Source organism: Schistocerca cancellata, chromosome 4, assembly GCF_023864275.1.
Source record: "Schistocerca cancellata isolate TAMUIC-IGC-003103 chromosome 4, iqSchCanc2.1, whole genome shotgun sequence".
Taxonomy (NCBI): domain Eukaryota; kingdom Metazoa; phylum Arthropoda; class Insecta; order Orthoptera; family Acrididae; genus Schistocerca; species Schistocerca cancellata.
In genome coordinates this window covers 335477969-335501389 of record NC_064629.1, presented here as the reverse complement: position 1 = coordinate 335501389, position 23421 = coordinate 335477969, and the positions used below count along the sequence as shown (strand labels likewise).

At 42.7% G+C, this 23421-nt stretch overlaps 1 protein-coding gene across 2 annotated transcripts in view; it reads left to right on the top strand.

Moving 5' to 3' along the window:
* The window catches only part of LOC126184893 (tRNA:m(4)X modification enzyme TRM13 homolog), a 153969-nt gene that overhangs the window by 63450 nt on the left and 67098 nt on the right, over positions 1-23421 (top strand). For both annotated transcript variants that reach the window (XM_049927523.1, XM_049927524.1), the window contains exon 3: positions 21026-21143. In XM_049927523.1, the coding sequence (XP_049783480.1) occupies positions 21027-21143 (117 nt within the window). In that variant the 5' untranslated portion in view covers position 21026. The remainder of the gene's footprint in view (positions 1-21025; positions 21144-23421) is intronic.

Here is a 23421-nt window from a genome sequence, read left to right as displayed (position 1 = left end):
GGAAGTTGCCGGGGATTTTGCTGCAGTTTCTTAGTGGGTTGTTTACGGCTAGGCCGAGGCTGCTCGTGGGAGCACACTGCGGCCACGTCGACCGGCGGGGACGCGCCGCACGTGTCGTCAACAGCACACAGAGGTTGTATTTCCCTGACATCACCCCATGCTTCTATTTGCGCCCCAGCGGTGCGAGAAATTTCAAAAGACTGCGCAATGGAGAGAACTTCATCTAGAGTCGGATTCGCCAACTGAAGGGCACGTTGCCGAACTTCTTTGTCAGGCGCCAACCGGATAATAGCATCCCGTACCATGGAATCGGCATAGGATTCTTTGTGAACGTCAGTAACAAATTGACACTTTCGACTGAGACCATGAAGTTCAGCAGCCCAAGTGTGATAGGATTGATTTGGTTGTTTTTGACAACGATAAAAGGTAACACGAGAGGCTACCACATGCGTTTGCTTTTGAAAATAGACAGACAGAAGTGAGGACATTTCAGCAAAGGACAAAGACACAGGATCCTTCAAAGGAGCCAATTGCGACAACAACCGATACATTTGAGGTGAAAACCAGGAAAGGAACAGAGACTTACATGGTTGTTCGTCCGTGACATGAAATGCCAACAAGTGCTGTCGAAGACGTTTTTCATAATCAGACCAGTCTTCCGCCGTCTTGTCGTAAGGAGGAAAAGGAGGTACAGCCAACGACGAGAAACGCCCCGCATTTGATGCCGCGACGAAATTGCGAATCGCCGCTGTTAGAAGCGTTTGCTGTTCAAAGAGATTTTGCAAGAGCTGCTCGACAGTAGCCATGGAACCCTGTGAGTCAATGGTGAAAAGGAAAAATCCACTACCTCATCGCCAATTGTTAGAACTTCAAGTTTAACATATATATTTAGGAACGACACAACAACACATATAAGTCACAGAGTAAGTTGACATGTGTACACGTTAGCGTTCGAATAAGCCCTGAGTCTCAGTCTAGCGGCCGCTGCTCGGCTGGCCGCTTAGGTGGCGCAGCTGTTGCATGGCTGGCAGACAGCGCCGCACATAGAGGACGTGCGTAATTGCGCGGCGGCACTTTGAATGATCGGCGAGTCACAACACTTTTCCCCCCTTTGAAATTGTTGCACTGGTCTTGATGGAGGTGTCCTGGAGATGGCTAACGTCCATAGGCGTTGTTTGACTCGCCGTAAAATCTCGAGGAGGAGGCTTCCCGTAGGGACGGAAGTGTCCCCGATGATAACAGGTCGAGATGACAGGAGACGTAGGGGTCGAATCTGCTGGGGCCCCATGCACCAATCTGCCCGTTGTGGCAAGTCCAGTTGATGTGACAGGAGACATGGGTGATGTGTCGGCGTCCGTTGGAGGAGGAGGCGAGTAGATGTACTCTGACAGAGGATGGTCATCCGGTTCTTGCATGGGCACGTCTTCTGGTGGCGTCCGTTCTGGTGCTGGCATCGCAATGATGGTGAGAGGGCTGCGTTGTGAGTATTGAGAGATGCCAAGATCCCGAGCATCAGGTAGAGCCAAAGGTGCTGTGGCGGCATTCGGAACAGGCGTTGCTGGCACCCGAGGCCGAAGCTGGTCCGAATGACGCACTGCGACACCCGTGTCCATCTGGATTTCATACAGGCGTCTGTCGCGGTGTCTTAAGAAGCGGCCTGGGCTCCATTTTGGCCACCTGCCATATCCCCGTACCCAGACGAGGTCGTCGGCGGTGAACCGGCCAAGTGAAGGCACCCGCGGCCGTGAGGTGGGAGGCCGCAGAAGATGAAGTAGCGTGCGGGGCTGTCGGCCATGTAAGAGCTCAGCCGGGCTGTGATCGCCCATGGGGGTGAAACGGTAAGATGCCAGGAACTGGAGAAGCGCATCCTCAGCAGCAGAAGAAGTCAGAAGTTTCCGCATCTCAGCCTTAAATGTGCGGACCAGTCGTTCAGCCTCACCATTGGGTTGTGGATGGAACGGCAGGGCCGTGACATGCGTAACGCTGTGACGAGCACAAAAATCCGCAAAGTCGGAAGAGGCAAATTGCGGACCATTATCAGTAACAAGAGTAGAGGGGAGGCCTTCCAAAGAAAAAATGCGGGCGAGAGCACTGGTGGTTGCCGTGGTGGTAGGTGACGTGCAACGGACAATGAAAGGAAAGTTAGAGTAGGCGTCAATTACGAGGAGCCAATAAGTACCTAAAAAGGATCCCACAAAATCAACATGAATGCGCTCCCAGGGCTTCTTAGGCGAAGGCCACGGTAACAGAGATGACTTCGGGGCAGCGGCCTGTGACGCACAAGGGCCGCAGGCAGCAACCATGTGTGCTATTTCAGAGCTGATGCCAGGCCAGTACACATGACGGTGCGCCAGAGATTTTGTGCGAGACACACCCCAGTGCCCCTGGTGAAGGAGGCGCAAGACCGAAGCACGCAAAGACGCAGGTACCACAACACGCGGCGAAGCATTGTCAGTGGAGAGGAGGATAACACCATCCCTAGCCAAAGGCGGTAGCGCAAAGTGTAGTAGTTCCGCAACGGATCAGAAGTCTTAGCGGACGGGCGATCTGGCCAACCCTTCTGAATACAGCGTAAAACCTGGGAGAGGGTAAGGTCAGAACCCGTAGCAGCCGCCAGCCTGTCCCCAGTGATGGGGAACCCGTCCGCAACCCGCTGCTCGGCAACATCCAGGTGGAAACACAAAAGTTCGTCCCTATCTAATGCCTGCTCGACAGTAGCCATGGAACCCTGTGAGTCAATGGTGAAAAGGAAAAATCCACTACCTCATCGCCAATTGTTAGAACTTCAAGTTTAACATATATGTTTAGGAATGACACAACAACACATATAAGTCACAGAGTAAGTTGACATGTGTACACGTTAGCGTTCGAATAAGCCCTGAGTCTCAGTCTAGCGGCCGCTGCTCGGCTGGCCGCTTAGGTGGCGCAGCTGCTGCATGGCTGGTAGACAGCGCCGCACGTAGAGGACGTGCGTAATTGCGCGGCGGCACTTTGAATGATCGGCGAGTCACAACAGAATCATTGGCCAGGTCTCTGTCAATCTGTTACAGACTATGTGAGCCACTTTAAGGAATGCTAATGGTAGAAACACGTGCTGCAATTACCTCCAGGGAATGCAGTACTAATCCTGTCTGCAGCAGTACTGTTCTGCCTAACTGGAATTGACCTGTTGGGGAGATTGTGTTGGTACTAACCTTGTTTGAGCCTCATCTTCTTAGTGGTTTCTCTGGTTCATCAATTTGAAGCTGAAAATCCTTTTTGGGTATTGAACAATGTTAAACAGTAATGGACACACCACTGATTGTTTTTAGATTCACTTATTTCAAACATTTATTAATTTCACATTGATTAATTAGGAGGATGACCAGGTTCTTAATTCTGCTGTTTACACAACACATTCAGTGTCAATTTCCATGACAATATTGTAATAAAACTCCTCATATCACAAATCACAGTTTGCACAGCACAGTTAGTTGATCACAGTTTGTTAATAATATCACTGTATATATTCACCGAGGCACAAGTTGAAAAAAAAAAAAAAATTAAAAAAAAAATGCAGCGTGTGGTCTGGTAAACACAGTTAATGCTTGCAGCAACCACAAAAGTTCACACAGGTATATCACTAAGAAATAACGAATGAAATGATGTAGTCAAATGATTTGTTCCAGATGTAATGGTTAACAGACTTTTATACATTTTTTGCAGCACTTAATCTGGGCGAGCAAGACTTGTATTGCCATGTTAGCAGAGTACCTTTTAGGCACAGACTTCTCTACATAATTGCAAATACCAACATGGAGATGCTAGTGAACTTTACTATATTATGTGAGCCAAGTGGTTACCAGGACAGACTGAAGATTTTTAGTGGGGAGGGGTATTTCTCAACTGATGTAAAGTGTTCTTAGATTTTGAAACTATATATTTGTTGAAAAAACTGTATGCTTGAAATTTACTAGAATAGATGAGCTGTGTGTTCCAACAGTGACTTGGTTTACATGATGAGTAGCTAGTAAAGAACAAAAGGTTACATGACTGCTTTATATGTCTTTGCTGGGAATTACCTGTTTACGAATAAAGTTTCCATATTGTAAATTACAATAACTTATCTAAATTCTTACTTAGTGGCTTCATTTATTAATGATGGGTGTCTTTTGGTCCAGAAAAATTATGGCTACAGAAGTATAATGTGGCAAATAAACAAGCATAATGGCACAAAAAGCAACTGTATTATTGGGTGTATACAAACAGTACTACTAATTATCTGTTAAGTTAATTAGTTTGTGGAAAATTAAAACATGTTACTGTAAGGCCTGCAGTCATAGGTTTCCAATGGTACCTGCCAATATTCCCACAGCTCATTCTTGAGTTTGTGCGTGGCGTACACAGGGCCCCGAGCGAATGAGGCCCCTTCTTCCTTCCCAGGCTGCATTCGCTTCCCTGTGCCCCTCCCTCCTGTCCTCGCTCTTTTCTTCCTGCCCCCTCCTTCCCCTTTTCTAGTGTCTTCACTTACATCAGCCTGGCTATCCTCCTGGTTTTGGTACCCCTTACCAATTTGTTCCTCTTGTTTTCTTTTTTCCCCCCTTTGGTGTTTGAGCTCCCATTGTAAATTTTGCCTCCATAGTGTGAGCCAACTGGGAAAGAACACCTTACTTAACATCCTCGGTGCGTGGCCTTACTGCCTCTTCTATCCTTTACTTGATACCATTGACCTTTTCACATTGTATAGCAGAAATGGTAGCCAATCTGAGTAGTGGGCTCATTGTGTACTCTTGTGGTTTAGCCCCCTGTCAACACAGGGATCACATTTCTGATGCATGAGCTGCTACCTTGCCGTGTATGCCTACGGGTGGGAGCGTCGGAACTCCCAACTATGGCTGCTGTGTCGACAGCCCTTGCTGTGGAATGGGTGTTGTCAACAGGGAGAGTTCCTGATCAGACCGGATTGTATCTGGACAGAGGCTTTTCATATGAAATGTATTAAGCTCCAAAAATTTGGCTGTTCTTTTAGGGCCATTTCTTTAGTTGGGGCTGGACCCTTTAATGGTTCTTACAGCCTAGTGATGTTAACATCCCTGGCTACCCTCTGGGCAGAGTGCCAGCCTCACCAGCTTGGGGTGAAACACTCTCCCCACTACCTGGTCTGCACCAGGACTGACAGGGATACTTTCACCACCACCAAGCCATTATTTTTTGTAGAAAATATCAGTGATAAGTTTGGTGAATTGGACACTCTTAACAGGACACACTGTTGATCAAAACTTCTTTGCCACTCATTGTCACCTATCCTCCGCTGGTCTTATAACTTTTAAATGCCTTTGCTCCAAAGCCCATTACCTAATCAGAGCAAGTGGGTGTATCGGGAATGCTTTGTCTCCTCCCTAAGTTCTTCTGTCCATTCCTCACAGGTGTGGGCCATGCTCCACAGCCTTGAAGGCTGCCAATGGCCGTCTTCCATCCTGGGCCTTGTCCTCCTGAGTGGCCTTTTTGTACGACCCATCAGGCCTTGTAGAACATGTTGAGCCCCAATTTTATAAAGGCTTCAGTGGAAGCCTCATATCTGGCTGCCTTCCTCCTCCAGAAAGAGTGGGCCAAAGCCTTCCCACCTATGTTTTACCCCTTGTCAGGCAGAATCCTACAGGGAACCTTTTATCGACTGGAAACTACTTCTAGCCTTCTTTTCTTCCCATAATTCAGCCCTTAGTCCCTATTCCACCCACAACCAATTGCTTCGACACCTCAGCCCTTCCCAACAACGGTATCTTGTCTGGGTGTTTAACTGTATCTGGCTCCAACTTGTCTTCCCCTCTCAATGGAGGGCAGTATTGTGGTTCCTGCACTTAAGCCTGGTAAGGATCTATTGTCCCTTGATAGTTATCAATCAGTCTTACCAATATCCCTTACAAGTTATTTGAACTGATGGTGGCTCATTGACTATCTCGGTCCTCGAATCTCGGGACCTTTTGTGCCCTTACCAGTGCAGCTTTTGGGAGGGACGGTCTCCAATCAATCATGTGCTTCAGTTGGAAACTGCTGTTTGGCAGGCCTTTTCTGAGTGCTGCCATCTTGTTGCAGTTTTCTTCGATCATTGTAAGGCCTATTACACGGCTTGCACTGTCACCTTTTACTTGCACTCCCAAGTTTTAAGTGTCCTTCTATTCCTCATCTCTATTAATTGACTCATGGCTTCCGCCAGACTGTTGGTCAACCCTGCTCTGTATGTGAATGATTCCTGTATCTGGACTAGTTCCCACTCTATGGCTACTGCACAATGACAGCTTCAGGGTGTCATCCAATGCACTTCTGTATGGACTGTTACACATAGGTTTCAATTATCATCCCTTAAATCGCAGGTGGCACATTTCTGTGACCATACTATGGTCCATGCTGATCTGGAGCTGCACCTCGATGCTCAACGCCTGACCATGACCCCCCTGTTCCATATCTTGGGTCTTCTTTTTATTTTTTGTTTTGACAACAAGCGTACTTGGTTGCCCAAATCTGCCTTCGGAAGATTGGCTGATTCCATAAACCCACTCTCCTTTGCTTCCTTGCCCACACCTTTTGGGGTACGAATTGTTCATCTCTCCTCCGCCTTTATCAGACCTTGGTTCTGACCCATCTGGACGATGGTTGTCACGTTTATGGCTCAGCTGTCCCTTACACACTGCTCCTCTTCGACCTGGTCTACCATCATGGTATCTGTTTGGCCATCAGTACCTTTCACACTAACCCTGTTGATAACCTTGTGGTTGATGCTGGAATCCCCACATCACCCCCCCCCCTACCTTTCATCCCCCCCTTTTCTTCCTTTGTTTCCATGGTCTCACCTCCACGTTTACTATGCTGTCATTACTTGCACTTTCCCAGCTCACCCCTCCTGTTTGATTCTTTTCATGGCTCCTGGACATTGTCCCCATCCTCCCTCTGGGGGGGGGTTGCTGGTTGGACTTCTTCCTCCTCATCCTGTTCCCCACGTTCTTTTCGAATCTCCTCCCTCATCCCGTGGTTAGTTCCTTGGCCCCAGGTTCAGATGGATCTCTCTCAGGGTCCAAAAGCCTTCATTGCTCTGATGGTGTTCCATTATTTGTTCCAGCAGCTTTTATAGAAGTTATGGAATGTTATTGTTTTTCTTACAGCAATAACTCTAAATCCCCCAATCACATGGGATATGCCTTCACGATTTCTGTTGGCAAAGAGCACCATCTCTTGCTTGCCAAGTGTGGGGTGTTTACTGGGCCCTTTGATTTATTAAACAGTTCTCCCACACCTGAGTGGTGTTATGTACAGACTCTTTGAGTGGCCTTCAGGCTATCACCTAGTGTTTATCTCGCCCTCCTTGGTCTCTGCCAATGACGACCATCTTGCTGGTGGTCCATATTTTACTGGTCTCCCTCACCTTTCAGCCCTTCATACTAAATATGCCCTCCTACTCTCCTTGTCACAGGTGTTAGTGGATGAACATTGCATTGTTACACCCATTCTCGGTTTTCTTCACTAAAATGGTTTGTTCTCCCTGGTTTATATTCCTTCTGGAATTGGAGTCCCTCAGTTAGTGTTGGCATTGGTTTTGTAGGCCTGCTTTTTTGTGGTCTTTTGTGCTTTCTTATACCTTCCTCCTCTGGTTTTGTCCCCAGTGTGTCACGATCATGATATGGTGTGGGGTTTGGGAAGGGTTGGTGGTGGTGCCTGTCCCCTGTAGCACATTGCTCCTCTGAGACACACCCACCCTGCTCTGCTCCTCCTCCCCACCCCCACCCACCTACAACACAGCAAAGCAAGACATTACAGTCTTCACATGGTTCTTTCTGTTGCACGATTGCAAGGCTGAAATGACAGTGCTTACACTGTTCCCATTTCAACTGGATGATGCTGAGGATGACTATGTGAAACACATCATCTCCAGGGCCAAAGAAGCAAGACATCTGGCTCAGGTACAGAACCTCGACACTCAGAAGAAGGACCAAGAGCACTGCAATGCCAAGCACCAACCAATGAAATGCAGCCCTGAGGACTTGGCACACATATGCCTGTGTGTGGAAAATAGGACTATTGGAAAAGTTCCTGGAGTGTTACTTTGGACTGAATTGTAGCCTTCTTCACTTGTTGGACATCACATATGAAGTCTAGGATTGTGACCCTTCTCCAAGAAGACAAAAGCACAGAGATATCATTCATGTCTTCCATATGAAGCCCTCCTATTGCCCAGATCAGTGATGGGAGGTTTAAGGAAACTGAAGAACCATGTGATGATTGCGAAGTTTCAACAGAAGGGGCTGTCTCCAATACTCATTGAAATGAAGTGGATGTAGCAACATGACCAGAACACAAGAATCCACCAGTGCCACACTAAAGAAGATTATTGGTGAGCTCTAGATTCATGATGCTGTAGTCAGCACCAATCAGAACTTTAAAACATTGGGTTACTGTTTCTCCAGAAGAGTGAGCAATGCCTTGAGTTGTAGTGCATGTAATGTGGTGTAGTAGTTAGTGTCACTGGTTGGCATGCTGTAGGTCACCAGTTCAAACATTGAGCAAGTTGGCGCAGTGGTTAGCACACTGGACTGGCATTTGGGAGGACAACGGTTCAATCCCACATCTGACAATCCTGATTTAGGTTTTCTGTGATTTCCCTAAATCGCTCCAGGCAAATGCCAGGATGGTTCCTTTGAAAGGGCATGGCCAACTTCCTTCCCCATCGTTCCTTAATCTGATGTGACCGATGACCTCGCCATTGGTCTCTTCCCCCAAAACAACCCAACCAGTTCAAACCAGGCCACTGACAGTTATATTCAATGTTTGTAAAAATACCAGCATTCTGGAATATTCGATGTTTGTGTAAATAGCTGCACTCTCTGTCCAGGAGTTCAGTTCTGTTCTGGCTGTATGTTGGTGTTCTTAGTGAACTTGCTTTCAGTGCTGAGTGTTTTACTTCACTGACAACCCAGCTTTCAGATTTGGACTTTAGTGTGGTGACAACATGACAGTATCATATTTGGACTTACTTTGAATAACTGGCAGTGTGAGGAATACCATAAATGTGCATTGCTAATGTAATAGGGTTAAAACTGTACAGATGGCAGAAGATCTTAAACTAACAAAGGAAGGCTGGAACATTTGTATCATGGATTTTCTTCAAACTTTGTACACTTTTACTAGTCCATTAGGACAACATAATGTGCAAGTAGGTGATTTTGCAATAATCACAAGAGAAGTTTTATGCATCAGTAATGCACCAGTGTTTTGCAACCATGAACATGAGCTGGTGGTTGTCACATGGTTAGCATTTAAGCTCCACAATTGGTAGATCATGGAATCATGCTCATGTTTCTCTCTCTGTCCCCCCCCCCCCTCTCTCTCCCCCTCCCTCCCCACCCCTCCCCTCTCTCTCCCTCTGCCTCTCCCTCTCCCCCAATACCAGTCATATTATTTCATATATATTACATATGAAAGGTAATATGGTAAAAAGTTACATGTATTTGCATGAACTTTTAGTGAACTTCCAATGTTATTTGGCTGTTTACACATTTTTATTGTTACAACAAATATTATGCAGTTTTATTTCTGTAGGCAAGTTAAAGACTTCATCAAGTGTCTTCAAACTTGTTCATGTTTGATTGACAACAAACAAGAAATTGCTTCTTGTGAAGATGCTATTAAAATACATTCAATACATTCAGAAATTTAATAAAATTTTATGCAAATACACCTGGCTTTTCATCGTATTATCTTTCAGTTATAATATGTATGAAAGACTATGACTAGTGTTGAGAAAAATATAAATTAAAAAAAAGAAATACATGAGCAGGACACAATCCAGCGATCCACCAATTACGGAGCATGCACGCTAACCACATGACTGCCCCTATCTCGTGCTCAGGGCTACAATGCAGCAGTACATCACTGATGCATAAAACTTCTCTTGTGATTTTCTCAAAATTGCCTAAGTAATAAATACACCTTACTATTTGCACATTATGTTATCCTAATTGACTACTAAAAGCATATAAAGTTTGAAGTAAATCCATGACTCAAATGTTGTAGCACCCCATCTACGTTCTTTGAGGTAAAGATCCAATTCTTGGAAAGAAATATATAGTTTTTTATTGACATAAACAACTTATATCTTATAAAAAAAACACCTTAACATTCATATCAACTGTTCAAAAAGGTGATGACCGATCTCAGAACATGCTTTACAATGGCACATGAAATTTTATAGCACTCTCAGATATCATTATTTTCTGTCATGCAATGAGACTACGTAAGCAAAATCTCTATTGTTGAGACATAGATGGTAGTGTATTGTTTTCCAGGCTGATATCACCATTGCTGATGGATAAACATAAACAAATTACAAACACATGCTTACTGAATTTTGTATCTTGTGCCACCTTATTGACCCCTATGATTTGGAACACCATGTAGATGGCAGTATGATTAACATTTCATAGAATTTGTGAAATTAATATGATACATCTTCTGTCACACCATGTTTATTATTTTCATAAACACTCTAATTTATGTATCTTTGTTCATTATATTTATTTTATTTTATTATTCCATACGATGCCTCTAATATCAGTATACTTTATGGAACATCCCATTACATTCAGTGAATAATTATTACATACACTGCCTCTTAGCATCATCTTCATCATCATCATCATCATCATCATCATCATTATTATTATTATTATTATTATTAATACTGATGAAATTTATGTGTACATAACATCTTTATTTGAAATTCCTAATAAATAGGGGAAAGAAAAATAATTGTTTCATTTTATGGACAGTTTTAGTTTTTTTGGCAAATTTGATGTTATTTTCTGATAGTTTTTTTGCAGGTCTGTCATCTTTCATTGTTTTTCAGTGTTTCATTGACAATTAAAATACATCTATCAGTTGTATTATATTTATTAGACATTACTCATCTCATTTACTTACATTATTGGAAAGAAAAAACACCATTTACCATAAAGCTGTTAAATCAATCCTTCATCTTCCTCAGCATTTGTCCAGCAATTTAGCAGGGTCCACACTTTCGGCTCTCTCTCTCTCTCTCTCTCTCTCTCTCTCCCCCCCCCTCCTCCCTCCCTCTCCAGCTCTCTCCATCTCTACCTCTACCTCTCTACCACTCCCTCTATCTCTCTCTCACCCTCCCTCCCTTCCTCCCTCCCTCCCTCCCTCCCTCCCTCCCTCCCTCCCTCCCTCCCTCCACTTGACGCGATCTTGTGCTTGGTCAGGATAGAGACCCACAACTGTGGGAGGTTTATATGGTGATGCACAGACTGTTCCATTGAGATCAAGCAAATTTGAATCATGAAGAACAAAGATACACTTCATCTCCCTGCAAAAAACCAAATGTTGTAAGGGAAATTGAGGCCCCAGTGCTCAAGGACAGGTGTATCATAATTGAGATGGTAGCGAAAAAAGTGAAAATGAGTCGCAGATCAGTTTTCAGTATCTTGCATGAGACATTTAAAGTAAGAAAGGTTGTCATTAGCTAGTTGTCACAACTGCTCACATACATTCAAAAAAGCCTGCCGAACCAGGGCAGCAGTAGAAATCGTGCAACTGTGTCAGGCCAGTCCAGATGGCTTCTTTAGCTGTCTAAACACCATGGATGAGTGGTGGGTGTTTCACTATGGCACTGAGACAGAGTAACAAAGCAAGCAGTGCAAACATGTTGTTTCAAAATTGTCAAAAGAAAGATTATCAGTGGGCAAGGTGGTGCTAAGCATTTCTTGGGACTGTCATAGTTTGGTGCTAACAGATAATGCTTGTAAAGGATAATCATCCCAGTAAAATACTGCCGAAATCTCCTGATAAGGTTACAGAAGGCTCTCAAAGAGGCAGTGTCGTCGGAAGCAGCCTGAGGTGAGGCGTTTACTTCATGACAATGCTCCAGCTCATTCTGCACATAACACACTCACTCATGCAACTTCTTTTGGTTTAACTTATTTTGGAAATTTTTCCTTTCATCCCTTTTCCCCAGTTCATGTTCCCCTATTATTTGTCCTACTCTTCCTTTCCCTACCATTTGATTCCAGTTCCCCATAACAATTAAATGTTTGTTTCCCTTAACTATGTGAATACTTTTTTTTCTCTCATCATACATTCTTTCAACCTCTTCATTTGCTTGCCTAATAGCTATATAAAGTTGTACTACTGTGGTAGGTATTGGTTTTTATCTATCTTGGGTGTGATAACTCATTCATTATACTGTATATAGTAGTTCACGTGCATTCATATTTTTTATTTATTATTAGACCTACTTGTGCATTACCCCTATTTGATTCCGAGTTGATAACTCCGTACTCACCTGATCACAAATTCTGTTCTTCCTGGCACCACACTTCACTGATCCCACTATATTTGACTTCAACCTATCCTTTCCTTTTCTGTGTTGTCTAAGCTCGCTGCTTGATTTGGTACCGAACATTTTATGTTCTGACCTGTGAAACATCTGTTTTCTTTCTCCTAATGACAACATTCTCCTGGGTCAACATAAACGTTTTCTGGGTATAGTGCCACATCATAATGCATAAAACTACTGCTGCTAGAGAAAAACCAATGTTTCGTCCACGGTTGAAGTGGCCTTCTTGTGGGTCTACTGGTGCATTTTAGCTGTGCTGTGTCCTTATAGTTTGTTGTTACTGTTCACTGCCTATGCCATTACATCATAATTTTAAAAAGATAGTTTGTTTCATTGGTCAGTTAAGGAAGATGGAGAGGGAACTTTATTTTAATAGGTGATGGCAGTGGAGGGAGAGCGTAATCTCTGTTATCTATTGGCTCTTGTGTTATGTGCCATGATTGGTGGCCACCATCGAGTGAGAAGTTGGCTCCTGTTTACCAAATGCTGGACATCAGCTGTGCGGCATCAGTACTCACCAGTAGTGCTCCTGCCTTGTGTTGACAGTGCGGTCTGTTGGGCTCTGATTGCTGGCAGCGAGGATGGGGAAAGTCTGATTCCATTCTCTCTATTCATGTCCTTAGGGTGGTTAAGTATTTCGATGGCCTCTCTTATTTTGCATTTTGTCATAATCAGCTGCTTGGCCCACTCACAGGCTTCGCTGAATTTTATTTCTTTTCTGCAATCTTGCTGATGTTCTGCCACTGCAAATTTGTTGTGTTGCTCTGGATGAATATAGCGCTCATCTTCCCGAATGTGTGTTGCTATTGGCCTGCCAGTCACACTGATGTATGCCTCTCCACATTCGCATTCCACCTTGTACACGCCTGCAGTGTGTAATGCATCCGTCTTGTCCTTAGTGAAGCCTAGCACGTCCTGGATACTGCGACCACTGTAGAAGGCAGGCTGCACCCCAACACTGCAGTTGTCTATTTCTTGCTTATATTGCTTACTTGTATTCGTCGACAAGGCTGTGTGGATCAACTTATGGGCTGTAGCCATTGACTAGAAAGGTTGTGCATAGCCTTTTAAGCTCAGGTGTTATGTTTCGAGCATCACTTGGGCACTGCACATGAATTGCCAAAGAATGGATGACAGAGTTCTTCTGTGCTGGTGGTGGTAGGACTGGGCGTGCAGATAACTGTCTGTATGTGTAGGCTTGCAATATACTCGGTGCCCCAGTGTGCCCTCCATTGTCCTGTATACTTCAGTGTCTAGAAATGGAATTGGACCATTCTTCTCTCCTTCAATCGTGAACTGTATCTTCCTGTGCTTGTTGTTCAAATATTTGTGAAACTCGTGCAGTTCCATTTCACCATGAGGCCATATAGCGAACGTGTCATCCATGTATCTGAACCAGCAACGTGGGCGTAAAGGAGCTGAACCAAGGGCCAGCTTCGCCATCTGTCTGCTCGTAGTATTTTCCTTGCCTTTTGAAGTACATTGAAGTCAGGCACAACTCAACCAGGTCACATATGTCTGGGGGAACATTCTCCTGAAGGATGAGGATAGCTTCATCTACTGGCACGTTTGTAAATAGTGACTTCACATCAAAGCTGACCATCATGTCCATAGGTAAAATTGTTTCTCCCTTTAGGTGTTCTATAAAGTGCATTGAGTTCTTCACATACGAGCCTGTTTGCCAACTAGACCGCATTGTCAACACGAGGTACGAGCACTACCGGCAAGTAACTGTCACCACACGGCCGACGTCCAGCATTTGGTAAACAGGAGCCAACTTCTCATTTGATGTTGACTGCAAATCATGGCGCATAACACAAGAGCAAATAGACAACAGAGGCTACGCTCTCCCTCCAACGCAATAACCTATTAAAATAAAGTTTTCTCTCCTTGTTCCTTAACTGACCCATCAAATGAACTATCTTCTTAAAATTATGATGTAATGGCATAGACAGTGAACAGTAACAACAAAATATAAGGGACACTGCATAGCTAGAACACACCAGTAGACCCAGAAGAAGGTCGCTGCAACTGGGGACAAAACATTGGTTTCTCTCGAGCAGCAGTAGTTTTATAGAGTATGACGTGGTACCATACCCAGAAAACTTTTATGCTGACTGCCTCTGGTCATGGAAGCCTACACAATTATATCCTCCTGGTTGTTCAACATCTGGAGATTTGAAAGAGGAATATTTTATTTCCAGAATATTTCACTGAAGAGGATGCTTTCATTATTAAGCCTTACAATACAGACGCACGCCCCCTAGAAATATAATGTCTGTAGCTTCCCCTTGCTTTTAGCCATTTGCAGTGCCAATATAGTGAGGCAATACTGACTACTGTTACAATGCCACATCTGACAATCCCACAGGCCTGTGCTACTTCTGGAAAGCCCACATCACCTATTCAAGAACCATATGTTCGTTTTCTACCGCAGGTAACTATCCTTTCAGTTAGTTTCTGATAAGTTAAATTTATATAATTGTGCTTCTATCCATGGAGGTAGTTTAGTGTACTGTCTTATACATAAGATCACTTAAAAATTGTCTAAAAGGTAGAAACCAGTCCTGAACCATTAAACTAAATACAGAAAAAGTGGAAATAATAGCTTCTTTTAACCACGTTAGTTTGGCCTTTCAACAGATACCCCTCCAATGTGCTTGCACCATCTGTATTGTTGAAGCAAGAATGGCACACCACCATGGCAAGATCAATTGTTTTGTGGGGGTAATATGTGCAATTGCAATGACCTCTGTGTCCGGATGGATATGTGGTTAGAGCATCTGCCTAGCAAGCAAGAGACCTGGGTTCAAATCCTGGTCTGGCACATAATTTTCAACTTTTCCCATTGGTTTAAATCAATGCCCACTTGACGTTAATGTCTACAATTCCTTTTTGTCTTAAAAGGCTATAGTGAAACGAATGGTGTTCTGAGCATTGTAGTGTGCTCTACATACTTCACAGAATGGTAAAACCTTGTAGGTATATTCATTAATCAGTGCACTCAAGGAGTGTGCTGGAGAAAATAATAGTTCCAATTTTTGACTTTTTGACACGGAGTAGCCAGAATGTGAAATGTTTCCGGTTTTGATGTCTGTATGCTGTTTGTTGCTTGGTGATGAAGGTTGATTTCTTTTGTGACGTGAGTATTAGTGTAAAGGTTTAAGAAGGTTGAAGCATTCCTCACGATACACTATGGCTGTTGAGAAGAAAGCCCGTGCACTGCTGGTAAAGTTGTTGTATCAGAATGGCAGCAGTAGCAGTGATGCATTCTGATGATGATGATGTTTGGTTTGTGGGGCGCTCAACTGCGTGGTTATCAGCGCCCGTACAATTTCCCAACCTTTGCTCAGTCCAATAGTGATGCATTCTGAGAATATTGCCATCAGGAAAGGCTATGAAGAGGTCCCATGTCAATAAATGGTCTAAATAATGCGATCGAGAAATTTGAAGAAACAGGTGAATTTGGTGGTGCAGCAAGGACAGGGAGGCAGCCAATTCCCATGGCAGCTGATGAAGTTGCTATAGCTATAGCCGACTGTGCAGTGCATTCTGCAGCCAGTGCTTTAGCTGTGTCATAGGAATTGTCTGTCCCATGGTCAATTCTTCAGAAGATTTTGTGACGCATTTTACACTGGTATCCCTATAAGATACAGAATGTGCACCAAATGACATTCCAAAATAGGCTGCAATGACGTGACATTGCTCTTTTGTTTTTTGGCACACATGGAAATCAAAGACCTGTGGCCAGGGAATATTCTTTGGATGGCTGATGCATATTTTTTCGAAATAGCTCATGTGTGAACTGCCAGATATCTGTGTCTAATGGGCACGATATCTCATCAAACAACCATCTTGCCATCATCGGATACACTGATGAACCAGTATGCTGGGAGGAACAGAAGAATCGCATTTTACCTTGTATAGTGCCAGGAATGCACTGTTGCATATGGGGTCTACTCCATTATATGATCTGTAGGAACATTCACTGCACTGAGCTTATGTGACTGTGTGGTGTGTTTCCACAAGCTCCTTCATTCTCAATCCATTTTTATTTGAAGAAATGACACCTCACAGGCCTGTTAGGAGTTCAGTGACATCTCCATCTTATAAGGACCTCCCTGTGTGCAACATTTGAGTCCAGTTTTGCAAGAACACAATTGTGTCCAAACCACTACTTTAATGCCAGAGAGGGCAACACTTCATGTTGCTTTCTAGATGAAAGATTAGCTTCGAGGGACCTTCATAATGACCGCATCACCTATAGGCAATTTCAAGATGTGTGGCCTTCCAGATCCCTTGACCTAAGTCCATGTGACTCATGGTTGTAAGGTATCTGAAAGATTGTCTGGGTGTTTGTGTTGTCCTCATCATTTCATCATCATCCAGGGAAGTGGCGCAATTGGACTGAGCAAAGATTGGGTAATTGTACGGGCGCTGATAACCACGCTGTTGAGTGCCCCACAAACCAAACATCATCATCATCATCATATCTGAAAGATTGTGTCTACCAGGATATATCTGGACTCTGCCTGATCGGAAGGATAGCATATGATGACATATGGCTCTCATTACACCAGACATGCTGTAAGCAACTGCTGATCATACTGTGCTACAGATGCAGAATGTGACTGAGTCAAGAGACCATATTGAACACATATTGTTGCTTGCGACTATATCGTAGTGAACATGCCAGGACTACCATTATCATGTGTTTGATTGTTCTGCCCCTTTTCCTGCACTCACAGCACATTCTGCATGTTTGCAGCTAGTGACAGAAAGTGGCACTATTATTTTTTCAGCGCACTCTGCAAGTGCAGTGATTAATGATCTTACCTCTGATGTTTCTGTGTCCTGTGTTGTACACAGCCCACACTGTAGCATTCAGAACACAGTCAGTTTAATTATAGCCACTGAATATGTCAAACGAAATGTTAATCATACATATATGAGGAATAAGAGTGGCCCCAAAACTGAACACTGTGATACTGCATATTGCTTTCTTCTCAGTCACTAAGATTTTTCTCTCCTTCCCTTTACAATCTTTATCATTGGAAGCAGGTTTTCTAATTATTATGTGATCAAGGAATACTGCATTCATTCTGTTGCTGTAGCAGCACGAAGAGGATGAGTAGTTTAGATATCACTACAAATGGTGTAGAAGCTAAAACACTAAAATATCCCATAGATGAGAGGAGTCCATTACAGTTTGACACAGGATTTGCAAATGAGTCAGTGCCACACTTAACCATAATTTACCTCAGATCCACTTTTGGTGATGGCAGTGAGCATGGATTTCAGTAGTATTTATTGTGTGAAATGCAACTGCTGATGTTCACATGTTATTTAAAGGGCCACAGATAGAAGTAACCAGGTGGGTAGCTTGTGTCTAGATTTTTTGAAAAACTTTTATTTCAGTGCCAAACTGAAGTCTACTAAGGAAAATATATTTGTATGAGAGATCTTTGCACTTTTGTTACTGGCAACCATTCAGATCTTAACAAAATACTTGCCTGCTACTGAAACTGGAAGTTAGCCCTCAAGTAAAGAAAAGCAAAATGCACTTCACGAATTGTAAAAACATAGTAGCCTTTCAACGCACAACTGGATTGCTGCTGCACTGTCATGAAACACATAAAGGCATGGTTTTGGGTAAAGCAAATTGCAGAGATCCATTAATTGGCAGGATACTGGGAAACTAGTTTCTCTACTAAAGGAAATCCCTACACAACACTTGTACAGCCCATATTAAAATTAAAAGGAGACATTGAAGATATACAAATGAGGACAGTATAAATGGTCTCACACTTCTTTGCCTTATAGGAGAGTGTAACAAAATCATTGAAAGATTCTAGCTGTGGGTGAAGTAAGGCGCATAATGCGTAATATCTAGCAAAACACAACTGAAAACTTCTAAAATCTAATTTTCATGTTCATAAGCTGTGAATATTCTACAATTTTGTACTTATCTCTTCTTAAACAGTATGAAGATAAATTTCCAACAGGGTGGAACATAAAGAGATATAAATGTACAGTAATATGTTTGCAGTAAAAGGTTTGCAGATTTTAGATGTAAATGTAGAGATTTCACCCTAACTCTTTTTGTGGGCATAATGTGTCATCGCATCAGTTATTTGCCATACTGTATACATCTAATTTCCTGGCTGTGTACTGAAGTTTAATTATGAGGGGTAGTCTGATGCAAACCAAACACCTGCCACAGTGGGACCCTGAAGTGGTTCCATTCAAAACTAATCACCGTATACATTAAGACATTAATCCCATTGGGAAATGAATTGACCAATTCCTGTTTTGTACAACACTGTCAGCTGCTGATGGATACACAACTGTACCCACTCTTGTACTTCATTGTGTGATTGAAACTACCATACACACATCTTTCTTTGGGTTGCCAAAGATGTGAAAATCACATGGAGAAAGATCCGGGCTGTGCAGAGTGTGTTGTGTTTCCCAACCAAATAGCTAAAGCATAGCCTTTGTCCAATTGGCAGTGTGGGGCAGGCATTATTGTGAAACAGGATGATTCCACCCAACAGCATTCTGACGGCCCAAGAACAAATGACAAAGCCAATAGTGGGAATATCTCATATCTTCTCCATCAAAGAAATCAGAAGCTGTTCACACAAGTTCTGGTAAGGTCATGATGACCTCCCTCTTTGAATGCAGGGTTACTCTGGTCATCAAGTTCCTCGAGCGTGGAACCACAATCAATTCACAGTGCTGTGAAGACACTTTGCAGAAACTATGATGTGCCTTAAAGTCAAAATGGTCAGAAATACTGTTGTACAGAACCCTCGTGTTGTACAATAACCCGCACCCCCACACTGCCAATCAGATGGCTACATTTCAGTGATTTGGTTGCAAAACACTGCAGAATTCTATGTACAACCTGAATCCTTCACTGTGTAATTTTCACATCTTTGGTGACCTGAAGAAAGAGAACTGCATGGACGTTGGTTTCAGAAGGATGAGGAAGTGCAAGGGTGGGTGCAGATGTGGATATGTCTGCGGCTGACCATGTTCTACAAAACAGGAATTGATTGTCTCATCTCCCAGTGGTGTAAATATCTTAAACTGTGTAGTGATTACTTTTGAGTGGAACCATTCCATAGTCCTGTTGTGACAGGTGTTTGGTTTTCATTTGATTGCCCCATGTAGAAGCATGCTGGTAGCCAATTGCCTCCATTGAAGACTGTGTGCAGTGCCTGTAGAGACAGGACATAACTAACGTTATTGGGGCGCCTCTGCTTTTCATCCAAATCGTAATGGCACCAACAGGTAATAGGGGAATTCATGAAAATTGTCTCCAGGTAATTGAAAGGAAGTATGGGAATGGTGCACGCCTATTGTCAGTATTGGTCATGTGGTGAAAATGTGCCCACTTGCTCAGCCTGTTGATCTTGTTATGCGACAACGTGTTGACCAAAATCGGGACAGTAGCCACCATTGTACTGGCAACAGAAATATCAGTTTTGCACCCCATGATTTCAGAGACACAATCCTTCTCTTCGAGAATTAAACTGTGGGATCTTGGCTGCTGCGTAGCTCTTGCTGCCTATGCATTGCTGGAAAGTTAGGTGCTAAATAAAATTCATTGTAATGCTTACAGAAATCTCTCTCTTTCCACGAGGCTGTGTAGGTTGTGAAGAAAGTAATTTTCTTACCTCATGTAATCTATAAGATGGGGAGAGTTATCAAAAAAGATGTGCAAGGTTATATTTTCCTTCCATTTTATCTCATTGGTAAAGCAGTGTTTAATGTGGCGAACAAGTAGATAGGTATTTGATAACATAATGAGTTCCAAGATCCCCTTTGACTGTGTGAATCATAGTAAAAGTTTATGCAGCCACAAAGAAGTCTAAAAATACAAAAATCAAAGGATCATGTTGCTACTCTGTGCGTGCTGGCTGCTCTAATCACAGCTGGTGGAGCGGTTGCTGTAGTTCATTCAAGTGAAGTGTACTTCAGAATTTCAGATGTCTTTCCAGAGTTTCTTGTTATGGTGGTTGGATAGCCATTTCACAGGATATGAAAAACAGATAACTTTTTAAAGAGCATCTGTTGAATTAAATGCTGTGTGAAGCAGTGTAATGGATATTAACAGTAAATAAAGTATTATTTTATGCTGTAGTAGTAGATTTTTGGCTGATGCTGTAAGAGAACTCATTAATATTATTTCCTTGCAGTTAGGAGAGCAGGTGTAAACTGAGAACTTACATTGAAATTTGGCAGCTGACAACTGAATTTCTGCAAGAAATGTACACAATTAACATGCATCAATTTTTTCGAGTTAGAATTGATTACTCTCTCTCTCTCTCTCTCTCTCTCTCTCTCTCTCTCTCTCTCTCTGTGGTGTGAGCGTGTTGTGTTTGGCCGGGGGGGGGGAGGGTGCACGGCCATCCTTCTGTGAGGTGGGTTAATTGTTTTATTGTTTTACATATTTAAAATTATTGTGTGGTCTTAATGATAATTTATTTTGGTTGCATGCACACTAGGGTACTGTTAATTAAATTTATATTTCATCAAATTAAATTAGTAAATTTTTGAGCTTATAAATTGAGGAAGGAAAATGAAGCTGTGAAAGACAGTTAATTAAAATTTATTGTATACTTGGTCTTTTTACAGGATGGCTGAAACCAATCACTGCAACTTTTTCTTGGAGAAAAAGAACAGATTCTGCAGAATGCTTACCAAAGATGGAAGTGACTATTGTGCTGAACATCAAACATTTGCACCTACTGAAGTAAGTAGTTCACTTGTGTGACATAAATGTATTAAATACATTCAAGGAGCAAACTGTGCATGAAGGAAGCAGAGGGATCGTAGATGTAATTATCAGTATAGTAATTTTTGACGGACTGAAGTGTCGTGGGGCTCGACTGATTTAAAATAAAGGTGGAAGGAGAGTTGTGTCTAGAAATGGAATAATTTGTGCTCATGTGACTCATGTTAGTGAAAAAATTTAGCCAAACTCAGCTGTGAAAATTCCCATTCAATAATACACCTTATTCCACTGCCTCACTTATTTTAGTTGCCTTAGTATGAGACCAAGACATTATATCTTTCTGTTACGTTGTTACTTCAGTTATGCTTAATCATTCTTGGTGTGTATGAGAGCTGTTCAAAAAATAAGATGACTTTTCAAATTGTGTGGACAACGTGTATTTGATTATTAATCTTTTCTTTTTGTTATGTTGGTACACATATCCTGAACATATGTTCACAGTTTCAAGTGTACAGCATACTTCATTTGTTTTTGACAGGTAGAAAGGTTAGATGTGTTTTAGTATGCTTGGTGATTTTTGATCATTATAAAAAATAGAGCAAAGAATTTGCATAAAATTTTGTGGGAAACACTTGAAATGTTGACATTGGCATACAGTGAGTCTGCTGTAAGTAAAAACAAATGTTAACAAGTGGTACAAGCTCTTCCAAGATCGTCGAGAAGATGCCAATGACAAACCTCACTCTAGGACACCCCAGCACATCAACAACAGATGGTAACGTTGAAGCTGTGAAGGAAATTGTTTTGGAAAGTTGTCAGATTACCGGAAGAGATGTTGCTGAGAATGTTGGCATATTGGTCAGCTCGTGTCATGCAATTTCTTCGTATGTTTTGGGCATGTGTCACCGAATTTTGTTCCAAAACTTCTCAATTTTGATCAGAAGAACTGTCACATGAGCATTGCTCAGGAGCTCTCAAACGATGTCAGTGATGATCCTGATTTACTCAAAAGGGTCATAACTGGTGATGAAACATGGGTTTGTGGTTATGATGTTGAAACCAAAGCCCAAGTGTCCCAATGGAAGCATCCCAGAGAGCCAACACCGAAAAAAGCATGCCAAGTTCAATCAAATGTCAAAGTTTTCCTCACTTTTTTTTTTTTTTCAATTACCATGGTGTAGTGGATCATGAATGTTTGCCTCAAGCTTGTAGGGTCAATAAGGAGTATTATCTTGACATTATGTGTTGTTTGCAAGAAGCAATATGCAGAAAATGTCTGGAATTGTGGAAAATCAATTCATGGCTTTTGCATCATGACAATGCACCTGCTCATTGGCCAAAAACAACACAACAATCATGCCTCAGCCACCAAATTAACCGGATTTGGCCCCCTGTGGCTTTTTCCTCTTCCCAAAACTGAAGAGACCTATGAATGGATGAAGATTTTAAACGGTTGAATAATTAAAAACTGCATTGCTGGAGGTACTCAAGGCTGTACCAAGAAGTGCTTATGAGAAGTGCTTTGAGGACTGGAGGAAGTGTCGGCATAAGTGTATTGTATCTGAGGGTGATTACTTTGAAGAAGGGGACAACATGAATATTGATGAGTAAATAAATATTTTTTCATAAAAATATAAAGTCTACATCTACTCATCTACATTTATACTCCGCAAGCCACCCAACGGTGTGTGGCGGAGGTCACTTTACGTGCCACTGTCATTACCGCCCTTTCCTGTTCCAGTCGCGTATGGTTCGCGGGAGAACGACTGAAAGCCTCCGTGCGTGCTCGAATCTCTCTAATTTTACATTCGTGATCTCCTCGGGAGGTATAAGTAGGGGGAAGCAATATATTCGATACCTCATCCAGAAACGCACCCTCTTGAAACCTGGCGAGCAAGCTACACTGCGATGAAGAGTGCCTCTCTTGCAGAGTTTGCCACTTGAGTTTGCTAAACATCTCCGTAACGCTGTCACGGTTACCAAATAACCCTGTGACGAAACGTGTCGCTCTTCTTTGGATCTTCTCTATCTCCTCCGTCAACCCGATCTGGTACGAATCCCACACTGATGAGCAATACTCAAGTATAGGTCGAACGAGTGTTTTGTAAGCCACCTCCTTTGTTGATGGACTACATTTTCTAAAGACTCTCCCAATGAATCTCAACCTGGTACCCGCCTTACCAACAATTAATTTTATATGATCATTCCACTTCAAATCGTTCCGTATGCATACTCCCAGATATTTTACAGAAGTAACTGCTACCAGTGTTTGTTCCGCTATCATATAATCATACAA